This window comes from Lissotriton vulgaris, chromosome 5 (assembly GCF_964263255.1).
Source record: "Lissotriton vulgaris chromosome 5, aLisVul1.2, whole genome shotgun sequence".
In the NCBI taxonomy this organism is placed as follows: Eukaryota; Metazoa; Chordata; class Amphibia; order Caudata; family Salamandridae; genus Lissotriton; species Lissotriton vulgaris.
The window spans coordinates 988,333,760-988,352,558 of record NC_141693.1 but is presented as its reverse complement, the minus strand read 5'-3'; the positions used below and the strand labels follow the sequence as shown (position 1 = coordinate 988,352,558).

The 18,799-nt window shown below is 49.5% G+C and overlaps 1 protein-coding gene across 1 annotated transcript in view; it reads right to left on the bottom strand.

Moving 5' to 3' along the window:
* The window catches only part of ATP6V0E2 (ATPase H+ transporting V0 subunit e2), a 51,872-nt gene that overhangs the window by 16,435 nt on the left and 16,638 nt on the right, over positions 1 to 18,799 (bottom strand). The window contains exon 3 of the mRNA XM_086922598.1: positions 8,828 to 8,948. Coding sequence (XP_086778724.1) covers positions 8,855 to 8,948 — 94 coding nt within the window. The 3' untranslated portion in view covers positions 8,828 to 8,854. The remainder of the gene's footprint in view (positions 1 to 8,827; positions 8,949 to 18,799) is intronic.

Here is an 18,799-nt window from a genome sequence, read left to right as displayed (position 1 = left end):
GCATATAACTATGTGGCAATGAGTGGTATTTGGAGTGTATGTGGCATTGAGTGCAGTGTAATTATGTCACGTGTAATTATGTGGCACCCGCACAAATGTGTGCGTTAGCAGGAGCGACACATTTTAAATTAAAGCGCAGTTGAATGAAACAAGTTTTATAGGAGGAAATAAAAGTGCAAAATAGAGAAAGTTACAACAAAGTCATAGTTGTTGCTTATTTATCTTATGTAACTAACAACCATTGACAAAGCCACCAGTCATGGCTTGTTTAGGTGTAATGTTACTTGTAGTATATGTCTGGATGCAAAGACAGAAACATTAAAATACATGGGGGCACACTCTGGTAAGAACAAATTAGCTTAGGTGTTTTTAAGCCATGCCCTTAATTATATGGACCACGCACATTTGAGAGACCCACCCCCCCACAGTTTTTTCATCTCACTTAAAGCGCTGGCTATACCATATGTAGCATTCTAGCGAATAGGTCATCCACGGCAAAATGCTAAATCACAAAAAGCCGTCATGTGGCTCGGTACTGGGGGCAATTTCTGACTACTTTTTCCCCTCATTCAGCTCAGCTGATGACCTGTCGAATATGATTATGTAGGTGATGTCATGGACGAATCCACTGCCATGCCATAAAATGCACGGAAAACCAAAAAAATGGGACACATTGGAGAGCGCTGGACGCATTACTTAGACACACGTAGGTGCAGGATTCAGAATAATGCAGATGTGTTTAAGGACATCGGACAAGGTTTGAGTGTCAAATCAACATGACAACTACAATACACAGAATTTCTTCAAATTCTTATAGTAACTCATTTTCATATAAAGTGCTTCACTCCTAATTTCGTCAAAGTTTAAAATCGCAGCCATTAGGTGATAAGAAACAACATTAATAACAAGCAATATTGTTTGTTTTAACCGCCGAACATTATTTTTCTAAAACACGTACATATACCATTTTGGATTCAGACTATCTGTAAAGAGAAAACGGATATCAGCAAAAAATAAAGAGAAATCAATTTACTTCTACGTAAAACATGCACTTCTTGCCTTCACTCTGCATGTATTTCAAAGCCCACAAATCTCTAGAAAATATGAAACCTTTCTTGTTTTTAATAAATGGATTTTAAAACTGAAAGCGGCATATATATCAGGAACCAACTTTTTATGGCATCACCAAAACAGAAGAAATCATGTTTTTTTACGGCAAAATCGCAATATTTCAAAGAAATTAGAAAAATATTTAAAGTATTTTTTTGATTGAAGTGTGTATTATGAAATAGTAAGCGGAATAACAATTGCTGAATAAACTTTTTTAATCTATGTGAAATAGTGAGAAAAAGAGTAAAACTATGGAGCCTTACATGTCACCGGGCGTTGATTTCAAAGTCGCTGGGCCCTGCAGGAGGGTGGCGGGGTGAACGGGCAGATAAGAGCTTAGCAGACCCTCCGAAAAGAACACAAAAACAATTCTGTGCGCAGGAAAGCTGCGAGTAACCCGTGGAAGTGAGCTGCACAAACACACAAGAACTCACAAGCCTGCAAACACACGCCACACTGATTGTTGATTCTAACGCGGCTCTTCCTTCTCCTCCAGGACATGCATTGGTTGCACACCCAGGATGAGGCTGGGATCTTAGAGGTGGAGCATTCAGAATAATGCAGATGTGTTTAAGGACATCGGAAAAGAGCCTCGGGAGCACACGTGGAGCCTTGCAGCGCTGCGCCGCTTCCAGGCACGCATTAGCGAAGCGCTCCTCTAATTATTTCTGACACTCCTCGGCGTGGGAGTGAGCATACGGGACATGGGGCACTCGCCAGGGGGCTTTAGGGCAGGGGGCTGCGTTGAGGGCTGGAGGGCGGCCCTCGGCCCCACCAATCGTGAAAGCAGCCACAAAGTAAAATGTCACTGGCACATCCATGTCTCAGAACTTCATGCTAAACCGAAAATCTTTATTTGAAAATAATTTTTGGGCGTGATTTAAAAATAAATATCAGGTAAAGAACCCCCTAGCCTCCCATGAGAGGATCAGAATGTGGCACAGAGCACCATCAGGGCCAGGGCTTAACTGAAACATGCCGCCGCGCTGCCCGCGGCGACCCGGAAGCTCTTATCTGGCCGGCCAATCCGCTCGCGGCCGACCGGAAGTCCCGCCTCCCGAGGTCCGCGAGCCGCGAGCTGCCGGCGCATGGAGCGCCCTGCCGGTCCGTGGTAGCCCGGGTCCCCAGGAGGGGGCCGGGGAGAAGGAGTAGTGTGGCGTCTGTTGCGGGGCTCCTCTGACCTGAGGGAGCCCCGATTTAGAAGAGGAGACACGCCGCGAGGAGGAGGAGCGGAGCCCCGCCGGAAGAGCGCAGTCGGTGAGTGCGTGCCTATGTGTATGCGGGGGGGGGGGGGAGGGGGGGAGGGAGGGGGAGTGTGTGTGTGCATGTGTGCGCGCATGCGTGACTGTGTGTGATTGAGAGAGAATGCGAGGCGGGGGATAGTGTGCCGTGTGCCTGTATGTGTGCCGTGTGCATGCGCGCGTCTGTGTGTGTGTGACTGTGGGGGAGGGGGGTGTGTGTGTGTGAGCGAGTGTCTGTGTGCCTGTATGTGTGTGTGTGCGTGCCTGTGTGTGCGTGCGTGCATGCAGAGGGGTGGGGGCTGCCTGCCTGCGTCTGTGTGTGCGCGGGTACTCTGCGCATGCGCAGGTCAGACGCGCGCTCCCGCGAGGAAAAACGCTCGTGACAGATTGGTGTCCTCATTCCCAATAACACGGGCCGACGGGCCACAAAAGGTCTGAAGCAGACACTCTCAATGCTCACGCATTGAGAGTAAGGTCTGCTCGACCTAAAAATGTGTCCTGATAGATGATATAGTAAAAAAACTTGATAGCTTGCATCTTGGCGATAAAAAGGTCGTAGATTGTCACAGAGCACAGCAGTTACCATTACCACTCCCTGAGGCCACTTCCGAGCCCATGGAATTAAACATAGCAGGCTTACAGGTTCCCCAACCACCCATACTTATTACCCGACAGGAGGTCCCCTCAACATCAGGGGAAACTAATTACGTGGGAAGCAAGATTCATCTAAATCTGCCCCCTGCGGTAGTACCCTATGTAGCTGTTTTTCTAGGGGTGACCCCGCTAAGGCAAGGCGAGGAGGAGTCAACTCCCGCACTTATAGGAAAAGTAAAAAAATGGTGCGATGACCTAAGTAGCGGTGACTCAAACACATCCTCTAGCATCATAGCCGCAAGAAGGGTAGGATGGGTGGGAAAACGGGCTAAAAATGTGAAAGGTGACTGTGTGGTGATAAACTTCAATAACGACCATTGCCCGAGAACCCTGTTCTGGGATGGATCAGATATTAAGGAAAGCGACAGTCTCAGGGCAGTTCCATTAGGCTTCTTTTATCCCCCACAGCCCCACTTTAATCCACACAGGATACCCCCCCCCAAATATGGTCCCAGCAGCTAATGGGTGGCAAACTGTAACTAGGAAAGTGAGTCGAAATTCACCAATGTACCATAACACAGGCCCTATTATGGATCTGGTTAATCGTTTTAATCCTTTAAGTGACTTGAACACTAACGATTGACTACCCATACCCCTAACATCACCTATAATAGCCATGCCTGAGAGGGTAACTTCCCTACCATGTACATTTATGACCTGGAACATTGCAGGAATAAGAGCTAAAAGATCGGACCCTACTTGGATACAATATATTTCTAAACATAAGGTCATAGCTCTGCAAGAAACGTGGGACACTTCACTTTCCTTTTCCCTAGATGGCTTCCTAAGTTTCATAATACCCGCTAGTACCAGTAACGCGGGGAGAGCAAAAGGGGGGCTTATTACATTTTTTTCTTTAGACCTAGCAGGAACTTTTAATCTACTGAATTCAGGTTCTCCAAACATTCTAGCAATAGAATGGACAGTCTCCCCAAGCTGTATTATACTAGTAATTAATTTTTACAACGCCTGGGGTGGACCACATGAATTTGAACACGTGCATTGTTTGGAGAACTTGATAAATAAATACAGTCAAAATTCACATACTCCTTTCGAAATTTTTTTAATGTGTGATTTTAATAGCCACAAATGTCAATTGCCCTGTCATTCACTAGATGCAGATTCTCCTGCCGGAGTCTGCATTCCTCACTTTGAACACACCAAAATGGGGGAGTCACTTGACCTATTGTGTGCCAATTTTAATATATACGAATCATACAAAACTGCTTCTAATGAGAAGGTCCCCACCTTTAAAGGCACAACTAAGGGGACGATAATTGATTACATATTTATGTCCGTAGGCTTAATCTCAAAGACAAGTGACTATAAAGTTACTGTCTCACCCCATAATGATCATAACCCTCTGTCAACTGCAATACACTGGAGTGACTTATGGCGCAGACAGGTGGATCAGCCCCGGGTTTGCGCCTTGGCGGTGCCCAGTGATCAGGGCAGACGGCTCAGATGGGGTATGGCCATGGAGGAACGGTTTATGGAAACCTTACTTCCCAAAATTGAGGGACCGATAGAAACTTGTCTAGACCAAACTGCCTCGAACCTTCAGGTTGTCGCAGCTTTTAATTGTATCTGTGCACAAACCGTCAGGGATCTTACAAAACCCAAATCTAAGTACCCCACAAAGCCCCACAAATGGTTTGATAGCAAATGCTCAAGGGCACATAGAGAATTGAAACTGGCCCTTAAGGCCAAGGAAAGGGATAAAGAATTAATCTCTCATCTGAGACGGGCCTATAAAGCCAATGTGAGGGCAAGGAAAAATGAGATCAAGAACAATGCATGGAATGATCTACTCAATGTAGATGTTCTAAAAAATAGTAAACAGTTCTGGGAAATCATTAACCACTCCTTTTTCACAGGGGAGAACAATCTGAACACAGATTGTGTAATTCCCGATGAGAGATGGGTACAGCATTTTAGCAAGATTTATGGGGGTGAACCATTAGTCTGCCCAAGTACTACTGAGGTGGCTCACTGTGCAGCCACAGTGGTATTTACGGAAGAGCAAGTCCTAAAAGCCATTATGGATACCACAAAAAATAAGGCACCAGGCCCTGATGGTGTCCCGGCAGACTTTTTTAAATATTGCCCAGTACTCTGGAGTAAAGTACTGACCAGAGTGTTCAGAGCAGCAGCCGAAGGATCCCTACCTCAAACATGGGCAACATCCATAATAGTTCCTATCTTTAAGAAGGGAAATCGGGAGGACCCCGGGTGCTATCGCCCAATTTCCCTTATCGACTCTACTTTTAAAATCTTAGGTAGAGTCCTTTTGGTCCAACTAAGGGAAAATTTAGAACTGAATGGGGGACTCTCGAATATTCAATACGGCTTTCGTGAGAATAGGGGGACATTGGAACAATGTTCCAATCTCCACCTTCTAGTCTCCATGTATACGGTGGCCGGGGAGGGGTCAGTTTACTTGGCCTTTATGGACCTCTCCTCGGCCTTCGACCTGGTGAATAGGAGTAAGTTATGGACTATTCTACTAGAGCTAGGCATAGAGGAGCCCTTGGTGGCATTTATGGCAAGGTTACACCAAGATCTCAAGGCAAAAATAAGAGTCACCAGGGACGGAAGGTGCACGGAAAGTTTTAAATCTGAAAAAGGGGTGCGCCAGGGTTGCATCCTGGCCCCCCTTCTTTTTACTATTTATATAAATGGTCTGGGGAAACACCTAGAAACAGGATTGGCCGATGTTCCCCGTGTAGGAGGAGCTCAGATCCCAGCCCTCCTATACGCGGACGATGCCGTCCTGATAGCACGAACAGGGATTAGCCTACAGATTCTACTGGACCGCTTTGGTTCCTTTATGGAGAACCTAGACTTGAAAATCAACGTCTCCAAGTCCCACACTATGATTATTGGTCGTAAAGTAAATATGTTGCAGAAAAAATCTTTTATTTGCAAAGGGGAGATTCTCTCTAGGGTTCCAGTCTTTCCTTACCTGGGAGTCCTTTTTGATCAAAGAGGGTCCTGGGCCCCCCAAACCAAAGCAAAAAGTCTTAGCTTAGCACGATCCTCATCAGCCCTGCTGGCCTTTACAAAAAGACTGGGAGCCAAACCAATGGAGGCGGTGATTAAAATATACAACAGTAAGTGCGTTCCAATCGCTATGTATGGATCTGCGATTTGGGGTTATGCAGAGACGGCAAAAATACAGAGGGTAGAAAATGGTATCATTAGGAACATTTTATCTGTCCCTGATTCCACACCTACCTTCTCTATCCATGAGGAAATAGGTTTACCATATATCTCTGATAAACTAAAATTAGCCCCCCTCCTTTTCTGGGCCAAAACATGGTTGAACCCCGAGCTGACGCTAAACCATGCCATCCTTAAGGACGTCATTGCAAGGGACAACGCCATGAGAATTCCCTGGCTAAAATATATTAAATCTACATTACTAATGGTGGGGAGACCGGAACTTTTTAACGACCCATCCAGTATCAGGAGGGAGGATGTCAGATTGATTAAGCAGATGTTTCTGGAGAGGGTTCGTATGGATAGAGAAGATTTGGAATTGAGGAAACCCATGGTGAGGGCACATATTGTTTTAACGACTTCGCCCACCATGGAACCCTATCTAAAAATCGTGACTAATCCTCTTCATAGACTCCTACTAACTAAATTCAGGATGAACTTAATCCATTACTCTCTAGGAAATTTTCCGGTGTGGTCAAAACCTGATGATGGTCCGCCATGCGGATGTGATCAATTTTCAGTTCAAGACACCCTTCACTTTATATTTTTTTGTGACTTTTATAGCAGTGAAAGGAAAAAATATCTATTCCCTGTCTTGAAAGCGGCGGGCTTTACTCAAATAAGGCCAGCCTTAATCTTCCTCCAAATGTTAGCAGATACTTACACCATGTTTAGTGTTGCTTGCTATTTAACCGCTGCATTTAGATCTAGGAAGAAAAGACTACCCCAGGTAGACCTGTTTTAACTCAAATTTGTTTTTAAAGGAAAATTTTTAATATTTGTAAATAGATTTGTACTTTTGTGTAACAATCTGATGAAATGTAATCATTAAGCAGAAAACTTTTTTGTAATGAGATCGAGTGATGTTTTTAAAAAATTGTATTTGTGTTTGCTTTATGTCTTTTATGATTTTAACAAAAATCGAATAAAGAGTATTTTGACTGACTGACATTAAGCAAATTGACAGGACCTGCAGTCCTATTTCGTTATCTAAATCTCAGAAAGCCTAACTATGCCCCATCCTGGTAGTTACCATTTTTAGGCCAGGGTCTAGTGGTCCACAGGGATATATTATGGACAGCGAGGCAGGGAGATTATCAGACGATGGGGCATGTAGACTCACAAGGCATCGAGGATGAGGAGTGGCATGAGCAAAACATACCTTAAGAAGTGGATTATAATATTTATTTTGTCGGAAAAAACAAATTCTTTGTCCTGGGTTTGCAGGAGAGAGAGAGGCTTGGGTGAATAAACTGAAAAAGAAAGCGTGCAGGAGCTTTCACTGAAAGTTCGACTGGTATATTCTTTTGTGTTGAATTTATATTGCACTGTCTGTACTGCATATTCATTTTGTGGTTTTTAGGCTTAAGCAATGTTACAAACAAGAGTTTGTTAGCATTTCAGAAACCATTTTGTCTTTAGTGTAGAAACGATCGAATCAATTAGGGAGACGCAGAGACTCTTCTAGGTCCCATGCACACTGCTAAAAAGAATGAAATCAAACCATTCTGTCTAAGGTACAAGACTTGGGTTGCACAATGTCTAGAGAGCATCAGGAGCTGTATTGAGCATTGTCATTTTTTGCAGCGGGAGCCCCTTTAAAAGGTGTGCCCAGCGCATAAAATGACAATGCGCAATATTACAATGTATGCGCTGCCCCCAGGGCAGCCACAAACTTGTGCTGCCCTGGGGCAGAGCATTCATGTGAAAACATGGAGCTGCTGCTGGCAGCCACTTTGTGTTTTCACAGTGCAGGCAGCAACCCGCCTGCACTTTTAAAGGGGATTGGAGATCCCCTTGCAGGCGGGTGCAGTCAGTGACTGCACCCGCCTGCAAAGGGATGTCTGGGGGGGTCCATTCAAAGGGATGTCTGGGGGGGGTCCATGTCTCCCATCCAGAGGGCTGCTCTCAGGAGGCGCACTCAGATTGCGCCCCCTAGAAGGTGGCGCATTGAGAGTGTGCCCCTTTAGAGCTTCTTTGCCTCTGCACCCGCGCCTGTAATATGGCGCGGGCGCAGCGGCAAAGGAATTCCCTCGTTTGATAGGGCACACCCCTATGCAAATTAGGGAAATTAGGGAACGCCCCCTGAAGGTAGCACTGGCGTTTAAAGTGCGCCAGCACTCTCAGCATTACTGAAGGGGACGCACAAGCGTCTGCACTCTCTTCAGCAATACTAAAGTGTCCATGGGGTGAGCGCAGCAGGCGCAATCACCTGTTGCTCCCCCAGGGCACATACTGTAATATGACCTCAGATATGCACATTTTAACTATAAAAAGAATCATTCGTAGGTAAGCAACAAAACTGACAATATTCAAGTAAATATTACTCAGCCTTCAGTATGTAAAGGTGTGATGCAAAGTGAATTGAGATGACTAACAGTCACAAAATGAACATTAAAATCTTAGTCATTTGCTTTTGTAGGAGTTTAATAACTGAGCTGTAAATACCAAAAAGCAACATGGGCTACGTTGACACTCAGTGTGTAATAGAGGATGATTGAGCAGGCATGCTTTGCCTAGCACCCTCAGAGGCCACAAATATAGCCGGACACAAATATAGTAATCTAAACAGATCTTAAAATAACTCTTCCCAGCCATACCTTAGACAGCCTTCAGTTCCTTTATGTTTATTCCCACAGGAATCGCACGTACCAGATGGTGTCATTCTTCAACTGGGGTCCAAACAAGGGGTTCAGCTGAGAAAGGATTGCTATTAGCCAGCTGTGAATTAAAAACAGAGTAATTGTGAGAAATCGGGCACAATATATATATATATATATATATATATATATATATATTTAAGTTTCAAAAACCTTTATTAACACACGTGCTCATATACACAGCTTCATGCCTACAACCATACATGGCCGGCAGCAAATTACTTTGAGTAAAGAGGAATGTAAAAGTGCCATAGGAAGTATACAATGACGCAGCAATCCGCTGACAACCCTCTCTGGGCAGGCCGCGCAATATTTTATCGACCAAATCATCAGGTTACAATAGACCAGTCTCTCTAGGACATCAAGGGGAGTGACATGCAAACAGTCTAGTGGTACGTAAACCATATGATGATCATGAAACATATATCGCTCTTCAACTTTAAATACATGGCAGTACGTTTTAATTCCCGCCCCGGCGGCAGTGGAGATCCGCTACCTCTTCCGCCTATGTACATCGTCTGCAGACATGTGAGGATATGGCAGAAGGTATTACTGTTGTGACAGTGCAAATCTATATTCCATGCTTTGCCTTACCCACATTGTGTATGGCCTAAAGGGGGCATTAGCCTTCCTCTCCTACATCATCAATATCATATTCCCATCCCAGGCACTACAGGGCTCCGCACAACCTATCACCCAGTGCTGCCAATTCAATCCCTTTGGAATAGTCCTCGAACCGCCGTGCATCGCATCTCTGAAAGTGTCCTATACCCATCTATTCTGATATTTCTGTGGGGGTAAGTCCTCCTGCCTCGCCAGGCACCGTGTCTGTCAACTCCTGAGCTGCTGTCTGTATAAAATATGATTGAAGTGAACCCCAAATAGCAGCTGGTCTAGACGCTATGGGTTGCATTTCTGAGTATATGCCATATTGTTCCTGACAGTGCACCATGTCCTGTATCCAGTCCTTAAATTTGGGAGACCGTCCACTCCCCCATCTGCACGCCAGTCGTCTTTTCGCTAACAATAATGCTACGTTGGTGAATTTTCTATTGTTCTTCGGAATCTGTGCTGTGTAACCCAGCAGAAACACCAGAGGATCCATTTCCAACGTACCGTCAATCATACGTTCTAGCGCACCATGGACCTGTGACCAGAATTCCTGGACTTGTGGACACTCCCATGCCAGATGGAGGAAGTCAGCACCCCCCCTGCCCACAGCGCTCGCAACAATCTGATTCTGTAAGCTTGAACCTAAATATCCGAGCTGGGGTGTAATACAGTCTGTGCAAGAACTTATAGTGGATGATTTTAAAACGCCAACTGGACATCAGCGTGCCCGAGAGTCCACAGCAGTATTCCCACTGGTCATCTGTGACGTCTCTGCCTAGATCCTGTGATCAATGCTCTCTGGCCGTGCCCACCACTATCGGTAAAGCGCTGCGCAAACTCTTATATATGCTAGACACCAGATATGTGCCGTCTGGGCTATGCAGCACTACTGTAAGAGGAGCCACGCTGGGGGGTTCATGTGGATAATCAGGCAACATGGCCTTCAGACCTTCCCGCAGCCGTATGTAATAAAATATTTCCAGAGGGTTAGGGGTATGCGAACCACCAGGGAATAGATCGCCCCATGTGTGTATATTCAGCCAACGACACATATTGCGAAAGCCCATCTCCTGGAGGATCGCCATCTGAGGGTGGTAGGACAGCGGCATACGGGGCGTATACAACATTGACACTTGCAGCCGTCGTCCTATCAATCAATCAATCAATCATGACACTTGTATAGCGCGCTACTCACCCGGGAGGGTCTCAAGGCGCTTGGGGAAGGGGTTCGCTACAGCTCGAACATCCAGGTCTTCAGTTGCTTCCTGAAGGAGAAGTGGTCCTGGGTCAGCCGGAGGTGGATGGGGAGGGAGTTCCATGTCTTGGCCGCCAGGTAGGAGAAGGATCTGCCTCCGGCGGTGGCTCTTCGGATGAGTGGTACGGCGGCGAGGGCGAGACTAGCAGACCGTAGCTGGCGGGTGGGTGTGTGGAAGGTCAGGCGGTCGTGGAGGTACTTGGGGCCCAGGTCGTGGAGAGATTTGTGTGCGTGGGTGAGGAGCCTGAACGTGATCCTCTTGTTGACGGGGAGCCAGTGCAGGTCCCTCAGGTGGCCGGAGATGTGGTTGCGTCGGGGGATGTCCAGGATGAGTCGGGCAGAGGCGTTCTGGATGCGTTGAGTCTTTTCTGTAGCTTGGCTGTGGTTCCGGCGTAGAGGGTGTTTCCGTAGTCCAGTCGGCTGGTGACGAGGGCCTGGGTGACTGTCTTCCTGGTTTCGGTCGAGATCGATCGGAAGATCTTGCGGAGCATGCGGAGGGTGTGAAAGCATGAAGAGGAGACGGCGTTGACTTGTCTGGTAATCGAGAGGGAGGAGTCTAGGATGAATCCCAGGTTGCGTGCGTGGTCTGTAGGCTTGGGGGCGGTGCCTAGGGCTGGGAGCCACCAGGAGTCGTCCCAGGCGGAGGGTGATGGTCCCAGGATGAGGACTTCCGTTTTGTCTGAGTTCAGTTTCAGGCGGCTGTTCTTCATCCACTCGGCGACGTCTTTCATCCCTTCGTGGAGGCTGGTTCTGGCGGTGTCGGGGTCTCTGGTGAGGGAGAGGATCAGCTGGGTGTCGTCGGCGTAGGAGATGATATTGAGGTTGTGTTGGCGTGCGATGGTGGCGAGAGGTCTCATGTAGACGTTGAAGACAGTGGGGCTGAGTGATGATCCTTGCGGGACGCCGCAGATGACTTCAGTGGCCTCGGATCGAAACGGGGGGAGGCGGACTCTCTGTGTTCTTCCGGCGAGGAACGAGATGATCCACTTCAGTGCCTTCTCTTGGATGCCGGTGTTGCTGAGGCGTTGGCCTAGGGTGCGTTGGCAGACAGTGTCGAACGCTGCGGAGAGGTCCAGGAGGATGAGTGCCGCTGTTTCCCCGTTGTCGAGCAGGGCTCGGATGTCGTCGGTGGCTGCGATGAGGGCGGTCTCGGTGCTGTGGTTGGCTCTGAAACCGGACTGCCAGGGGTCGAGGGATCCATTCTTCTCGAGGAAGGCGGCAAGTTGTCTGTTGGCGATCTTCTCTATGACTTTGGCAGGAAAGGGGAGGAGCGAGATGGGGCGGAGGTTTTTGAGGTCGGTGGGGTCCGCTGTTGGTTTCTTCAGTAGGGCGCTGAGCTCGGTGTGCTTCCAGCTCTCCGGGAAGGTGGCGGTGTCGAAGGAGGTGTTGATGACGTCTCGGAGTTGGGGTGCGATGGTGGAGTCGGCCTTGTTGAAGACGTGGTGAGAGCAGGGGTCAGTCGGGGATCCGGAGTGGATGGTGTTCATCGCGCGGGCTGTGTCTTCGGTGGTCACCGTGGTCCAGGTGAGGAGGGTGGCGGTGGGGTGCGTTGGTTCGAAGGTTGGGTGCGTGGATGGTGCACCGAAGCTGTTGTGGATGTCGGCAATCTTGCGGTGGAAGAATGAGGCGAGGGAGTCGCAGAGATCTTGTGAAGGGGTGATGTCGGTGTTGCCGGTGCTGGGGTTGGAGAACTCCTTGACGATGCTGAAGAGTTCCTTGCTGTCGTGGGCATTGTTGTCCAGTCGATCCTTTAGTGATTTCTTCTTGGTGGTGCGGATGAGCTGGTGGTGCTTGCGGGTCGCGTGTTTGAGGGCGGTTGTCTGTGGTCCGGTCGAGGAGCCAGGCTTTCTCGAGGGTGCGGAAGGTGGTCTTCTTGGAGTCCTTGAGTTCGTCGGTGAACCAGGGGGCATTCTGGCTTCTGGGTTTGCTGGGAGGATTCTTCTTCAGTGGTGAGAGGTAGTCGGCGCAGGCGGTCAGCCACTGCGTGAAGTTGCGGGCTGCTTCGTTGGGGTCCGGTGTGCCAGCCGGTGGGTTTTGGCTGAGAGGGGTGGTGAGCTGGTCGGCGGTGATCTTGCTCCAGCTTCTGTGAGGGATCTGTTGCGGGTGGTGGTGGGTGGTGGTTTTTCTGAAGCTGAAGTGGACGCAGCTGTGGTCGGTCCAGTGAAGTCCGGTGGAGTGGCTGAAGGCGATGTGCTTGCTGGATGAAAAGACGGGATCAAGTGTGTGGCCGGCGTAGTGAGTGGGGGTGTTGACCAGTTGCTTGAGTCCGAGGTTGGCGACGTTGTGCAGCAGGGTGACGGTGTTGCGGTCCTTGTTGTTCTCCAGGTGGAAGTTGAGGTCCCCTAGGAGGATGTAGTCGGCGGAGGGGAGGGCGTGTGGGCTGATGAGGTCTGTGATGTCTTCGCTGAGTTGTGCGCGTGGTCCCGGGGGTCTGTAGATGAGGGTGCCTCTGAGGGTCGTCTTTGGGTTGGTGTGAATCTGGAAGTGGAGGTGTTCGGCGGCAGTGAAGGTGTCGTCGGCGTCAGTCGTGATGCGGATGGTGTTTTTGTGGACGATGGCGATTCCTCCTCCGGTCTGGTTGACGCGGTCCCTCCTGATGATCTTGTATCCATCCAGGATGGCGATGGCGATGTCGGGGGCTGAGGAGGCATTCATCCATGTTTCAGTGAGGAAGGCGATGTCTGGTGAGGTTGTGTCTTGGAGGTTCCAGAGTTCCACGGCGTGTCTGTGGACGGAGCGGGTGTTGAGCAGGATGCACTTGAGGTCGCTGCTGGAGTTTGGCTTGGCGGGCGCGGTGCATGTTCGGAGGCAGGTGAACTTGCAGGTTGTGCAGGTGAAGGGTCCGTGGAAGCGTTTCGGGGCGGCCCGGCAGCAGGTGGGGTTCCGGCCGGTATTGAGTGCGTTGAGGGCCGCGGCGTCGTAGGTTTGTCGGGTCGTCTTGCGTCGGTGGGGGCCAGGGGTCCTGGCGCGGTCCAGGCGCGGACGGGCGCAGACGGGGTTGTCTTTGGCGCGCCTTCGGCGCACAATCGGCGCGCCCGCTGCGCGTACGCGCAGTCGCCATTTATGGCCAAGTGGGAGGGAGGGAAGAGCAGCTGGGAGGCGGGAGCGGGGAGGGCACAGAACGAAAAGGGGGCGTGGCCGCTTGGACGGCGGCGGGAAGCGGGGAGTGGGGCGGGCAGGCACAGGGGAACTGAAGGACAAAAAACAAATCTAAACAACAAGGTGCAAGGGGACAGCAGTCACAATAATAAAAGGTAAATAAAAACAGAAAGGAAACAAAGATTAATTAAGCACACGCAAATACGGCGGAGGGTCGGGGATCAGCGAGGCAGGCACAACGAGGCTGCGGGCAGCAGCGAGGCGAGGGGCACACATACAGCTGGTGGCCGTGCAGCGCGGGGGTGTCCTGAGAACAGGTCGCACTCACCTGCACGGTCGCCATTTATGGCCAAGTGGGAGGGAGGGAGGAGCAGCTGGGAGGCGGGAGCGCGGAGGGCACAGAACGAAAAGGGGGCATGACCACTTGGACGGCGGCGGGAAACGGGGAGCGGGGCGGGCAGGCACAGGGGGACTGAAGGACAAAAAACAAATCTAAACAACAACGTGCAAGGGGACAGCAGTCACAATAATAAAAGGCAAATAAAAACAGAAAAGAAACAGAAAGATTAATTAAGCACACGCAAATACGGCGGAGGGGCGGGGATCAGCGAGGCAGGCACAACGAGGCTGCGGGCAGCAGCGAGGCGAGGGGCACACATACAGCTGGTGGCCGTGCGTCGCGGGGGTGTCCTGAGAACAGGTCACACTCACCTGCGCCGCGCGGTCGCTATTTATGGCCAAGTGGGAGGGAGGGAGGAGCAGCTGGGAGGCGGGAGTGGGGAGGGCACAGAACGAAAAGGAGGCGTGGCCGCTTGGACGGCGGCGGGAAGCGGGGAGCGGGGCGGGCAGGCACAGGGGGACTGAAGGACAAAAAACAAATCTAAAACAACAACGTGCAAGGGGACAGCAGTCACAATAATAAAAGGCAAATAAAAACAGAAAGGAAACAGAAAGATTAATTAAGCACACGCAAATACGGCGGAGGGGCGGGGATCAGCGAGGCAGGCACAACGAGGCTGCGGGCAGCAGCGAGGCGAGGGGCACACACACAGCTGGTGGCCGTGCGGCACGGGGGTGTCCTGAGAACAGGTCGAACTCACCTGCGCCGCGCGGTCGCCATTTACCCAGCCGATAAATATGCAGTGTACGTGGCCGGGCTTGCAGTTTCTCCAGCGCAGCTTAGTATCCTTTGCCATGCGTCTATGGTGCATGTCACCGTGTTGGGCGGAATGTCCAACGCAGTTGTGGGGGCATAGACAACGCCAGTTAACGGTAACGGATGGGCAATCCAATCTTCGGCCGCTATCTGCGGCATGAAACTGGCAGGTTTCATCCAGTGGTACATATAGTGCGCCTGTGCAATCAAATAATAGATCTCAAAATCGGGTATGTCAAAGACGCCCATATCGTAAGGCTATGCCATGACCGTCCATTTAAGACGCGCTTGTCGACCCCCCCCAGACCGACCGGATGAGTTCGGACCTCAATGTTTTAAAAAAAATATGACCCTGGATAAAACGGAATGTTAAGAAAAAAGTAAAGAAATCGGGGCAAGATGACCATTTTAATAAGGGAAACACTGGCAGCCATGGATAGCGGTAGCTTGATCCACCTCGCCACCAAGTCTGATAATTTGGTAATGGCAGTGCCATAGTTCAGCCGGATAGTCTCTTCCTTATCCCTTGATATTTGTATCCCCAGGTAGCGCAAATCTGCATGACACCACTCCAAGGGATAATCCAATGGGAACTCAGATACAGCAGTCGTTAATGGGAATAGTTGAGACTTCCCCCAATTTATCGAGATGCCAGATAGGCCGTCAAATGCCACAAACTCCCGCAAGAGTGCATTCAGATTGGTCTGAGGGTCCTTAACATAGAGTGTAACATCGTCTGCATACAATGATATGGAAAGCTGTCTCTGAAAACAATTAAAAGCACTACTCTTGTGCATTTGCCGAATGCGACATGCCACTATGGCGAACAGTAAGGGGGACAGTGGACACCCCTGACGACTGCCTCTCGTAATCGCAATCGCTTTGGACGCGTCAAGGAATATAGCGGCTAGAGGAACATCTGGGGCCACTGTCTGAATCAGTGAAAAAACCGTCCGGAGGTTGTGAGAGGTCGATCTCGTGGGTACAAAACCCGACTGATCAGGCAATATGATTTTAGTCATGAGTAACGAAAGTCTCGTGGCTAATACCTTGGCGAGGATCTTAGCATCGCAATTAAGTAGTGACAGAGGACAATAAGAGTCACATTGTGAGGAATCTTTACCTGGCTTTAGTAGAGATGTGATAACCACCTCCCTCATAGATCGAGGAAGTACGCCCACTTCTAGTGAGTCCTCAAATACCTCTCTCAAAACCGGCGCCATGATGTCAATATAGCATTTATAAAATTCCGCCGGAAGCCCATCAAGGCCAGGTGCTTTACCGCTGCTCAGGGACATTATGGCATCTCGGACTTCGTTCAATTCGAACGGAGCTCCGAGGAATTGTCTATGAACGTCGCTTAGCCAGCACAATGCTAGATCTCCTAGGAAGCCCTCTAAATCAATGTCTCCGGAGACTTGTGAAGTATATAGGTGTTCATAATGCGCCTGAAGTGTGGTCAAGATACGATCAGTATCCTTACATACCTCACCCTCAGTGATCTCGAGCTCTAAGATGGTGTTATTACCATGCGCAGCACGGATCGCTGCTGACAGTGCCCTGCCTGGTCTATCGCCTTCATTGTATGTACGAGCCTTCCAATACTTGCCTCTGAAGTGGACCTCCCGCTGCGCTATCGCCTCATACTCTGACAGTTTGGTTCTGAACTCCTGCTGTAATCTCCCTGCATTCTTCTGCAACATACTACTCTCAAGTGCTCGCAGTTCCCCTTCCAACCTGTGTAATGTACGCTGTATATCCCGCAATACCCCAGCACTCTTAGCTATACACCACCCCCTAACTGTAACTTTGCAGGCCTCCCAGACCACCTCCACACTGTCCACTGTGTCCTTATTACGGGGAAAGAATTCTTCTATGTCTTCCCTCAGTTCCTCCCGAAATACCATATCTATTAGAGCATTGGGTTGTAATCGCCAAGGGCGGCGAGGTCGGACATATCCAGGCATGTCTATAGTTATCAACACCGGGCAGTGGCCTGATTGAGTCCTAGGAAGATGTTTTGCATGAACAATACATGGTGCCAATGTTCTGGACAGTAAGCAATAATCGATCCTTGCCCACGTTCCAGTGTATGATGTGAAATGCGTACCCTCTCTGAGGTCGGGATGTATATGTCTCCAGCCATCTACAAGTCCTTCATCTTCCACTATGCCCCTTAGGATGTCTCTTGCCCTAGGATGATAGTTCGTCTGTCCATCTGCTCTATCCAACCCCGGGACCATGGCTACATTAAAATCCCCGCACCAAACTATGTGGCGTGAGCCAATATCTGACACAACTCCCCATAACATAGCAAAAAAATCAGGCGTATCCACATTCGGGGCATAGCAATTAGCAAGGGTGATAGTATCCCTGCCCAGTCTTCCCCACAGAACAACATATCTCCCTGCCTTATCTATACGTTGACCCAGAAGTGTAAAGGGAGTAGCGCGGTGTATAAAGATAGCTGTGCCCTTGGCATAGGACGAGTAGTTCGAGAAAGCTCTGACTCCCGCCCATCTATTACCAAAGGTAGAGGTAGATTGAGGGGAGATATGCGTTTCCTGTAGCATGACCACCTGCACCTTATGCCTATCTCAGTAAGCCAACATTTGTCTACATTTGCGAGCATCTTTTAGTCCACGTACATTCCATGATAAAAAAGTGCATTTATTAACGTCTACATCCCCCATCGATATTGCCCTGCATATTTCCTACAGTCATCCATCGCGGCTCTAGACTTTCAACCTGTCGCAACAGTCCATTCCATACTACACTCCCTTCCGCTTCGCCTACCCCAAACATAAGCTGTAGATAGCACAGTAATTTGCATCAACAACCAGTATAGTACACTCCAATACAGCACAGAAAGGCTCAAAGCACGTTTGTGTATATCGCACTCATTCAACACATTCAACCCCCACACATTCTCCCACGTCCCACCCCCCTCCCACTGAAGCAACCCCAACCTGCCAGTTTCTCCACCCTCCCCATCCCACCCCAAGCTTCCCAGAGCCAAAACACGCCCTAAACAATTGGAAACAATATGGGTATTTCCCGCTGGGTAGCATTCCAGGTGGCAACACGATTACCCCTCACACCCGCCGAAGCCACACAGGAAAGTGTAGCCCGGACAGTGGAAAGAGGGGGTGCCTCAGCATTTTGGCATTCCATGAGCTATACCTCGCCACATTCATGCAATACGCAAAACACAGAACAGAAATAACGTCAGCTCCAGTCTCTGAAACAGTTCAGTACTCCCATACAGGTTACCAGTACAGTGATAAGTTCTCAAACCCAATACAGTTACTGTTCTTCCTCGTCCATACTCTCAGGTGGTGGGTCAGGAGCCTCTTCTCCCTCCCCATCGTGCTGCGCCGCACGTTTGTAGTGTTTGATGAACTCCTCCACCTGTTGCGTTTTCGTAAAGAACTTTTGCCGCCCCATGTATGTTACTCGCAGGCGAGCTGGATATAGCAGTGCGTAGTCTACTTGCATATTACGTAGTTTGGCCTTTACCTCAAGAAACTTCCGACGTTCCTCCTGTACCATTGGGGTGAAGTCAGGATAAATGGTAAAACTGTTGCCATCAAACGAGAGTGAATTGGTGCTACGGGCCGCCCGCAAGGCCACATCCCTATCTCTATAATTAAGCAGACGGGCGATGATGGGTCTCGGAGTCATGCCTGGTTTGGGTCTGGGGCCCAAGGATCTGTGCGCTCTCTCCACTATAAATTGGGGCCAGAAGGCCTCGGAGCCAACCGCCGCAAGCAATAACTTCTCCACGTAT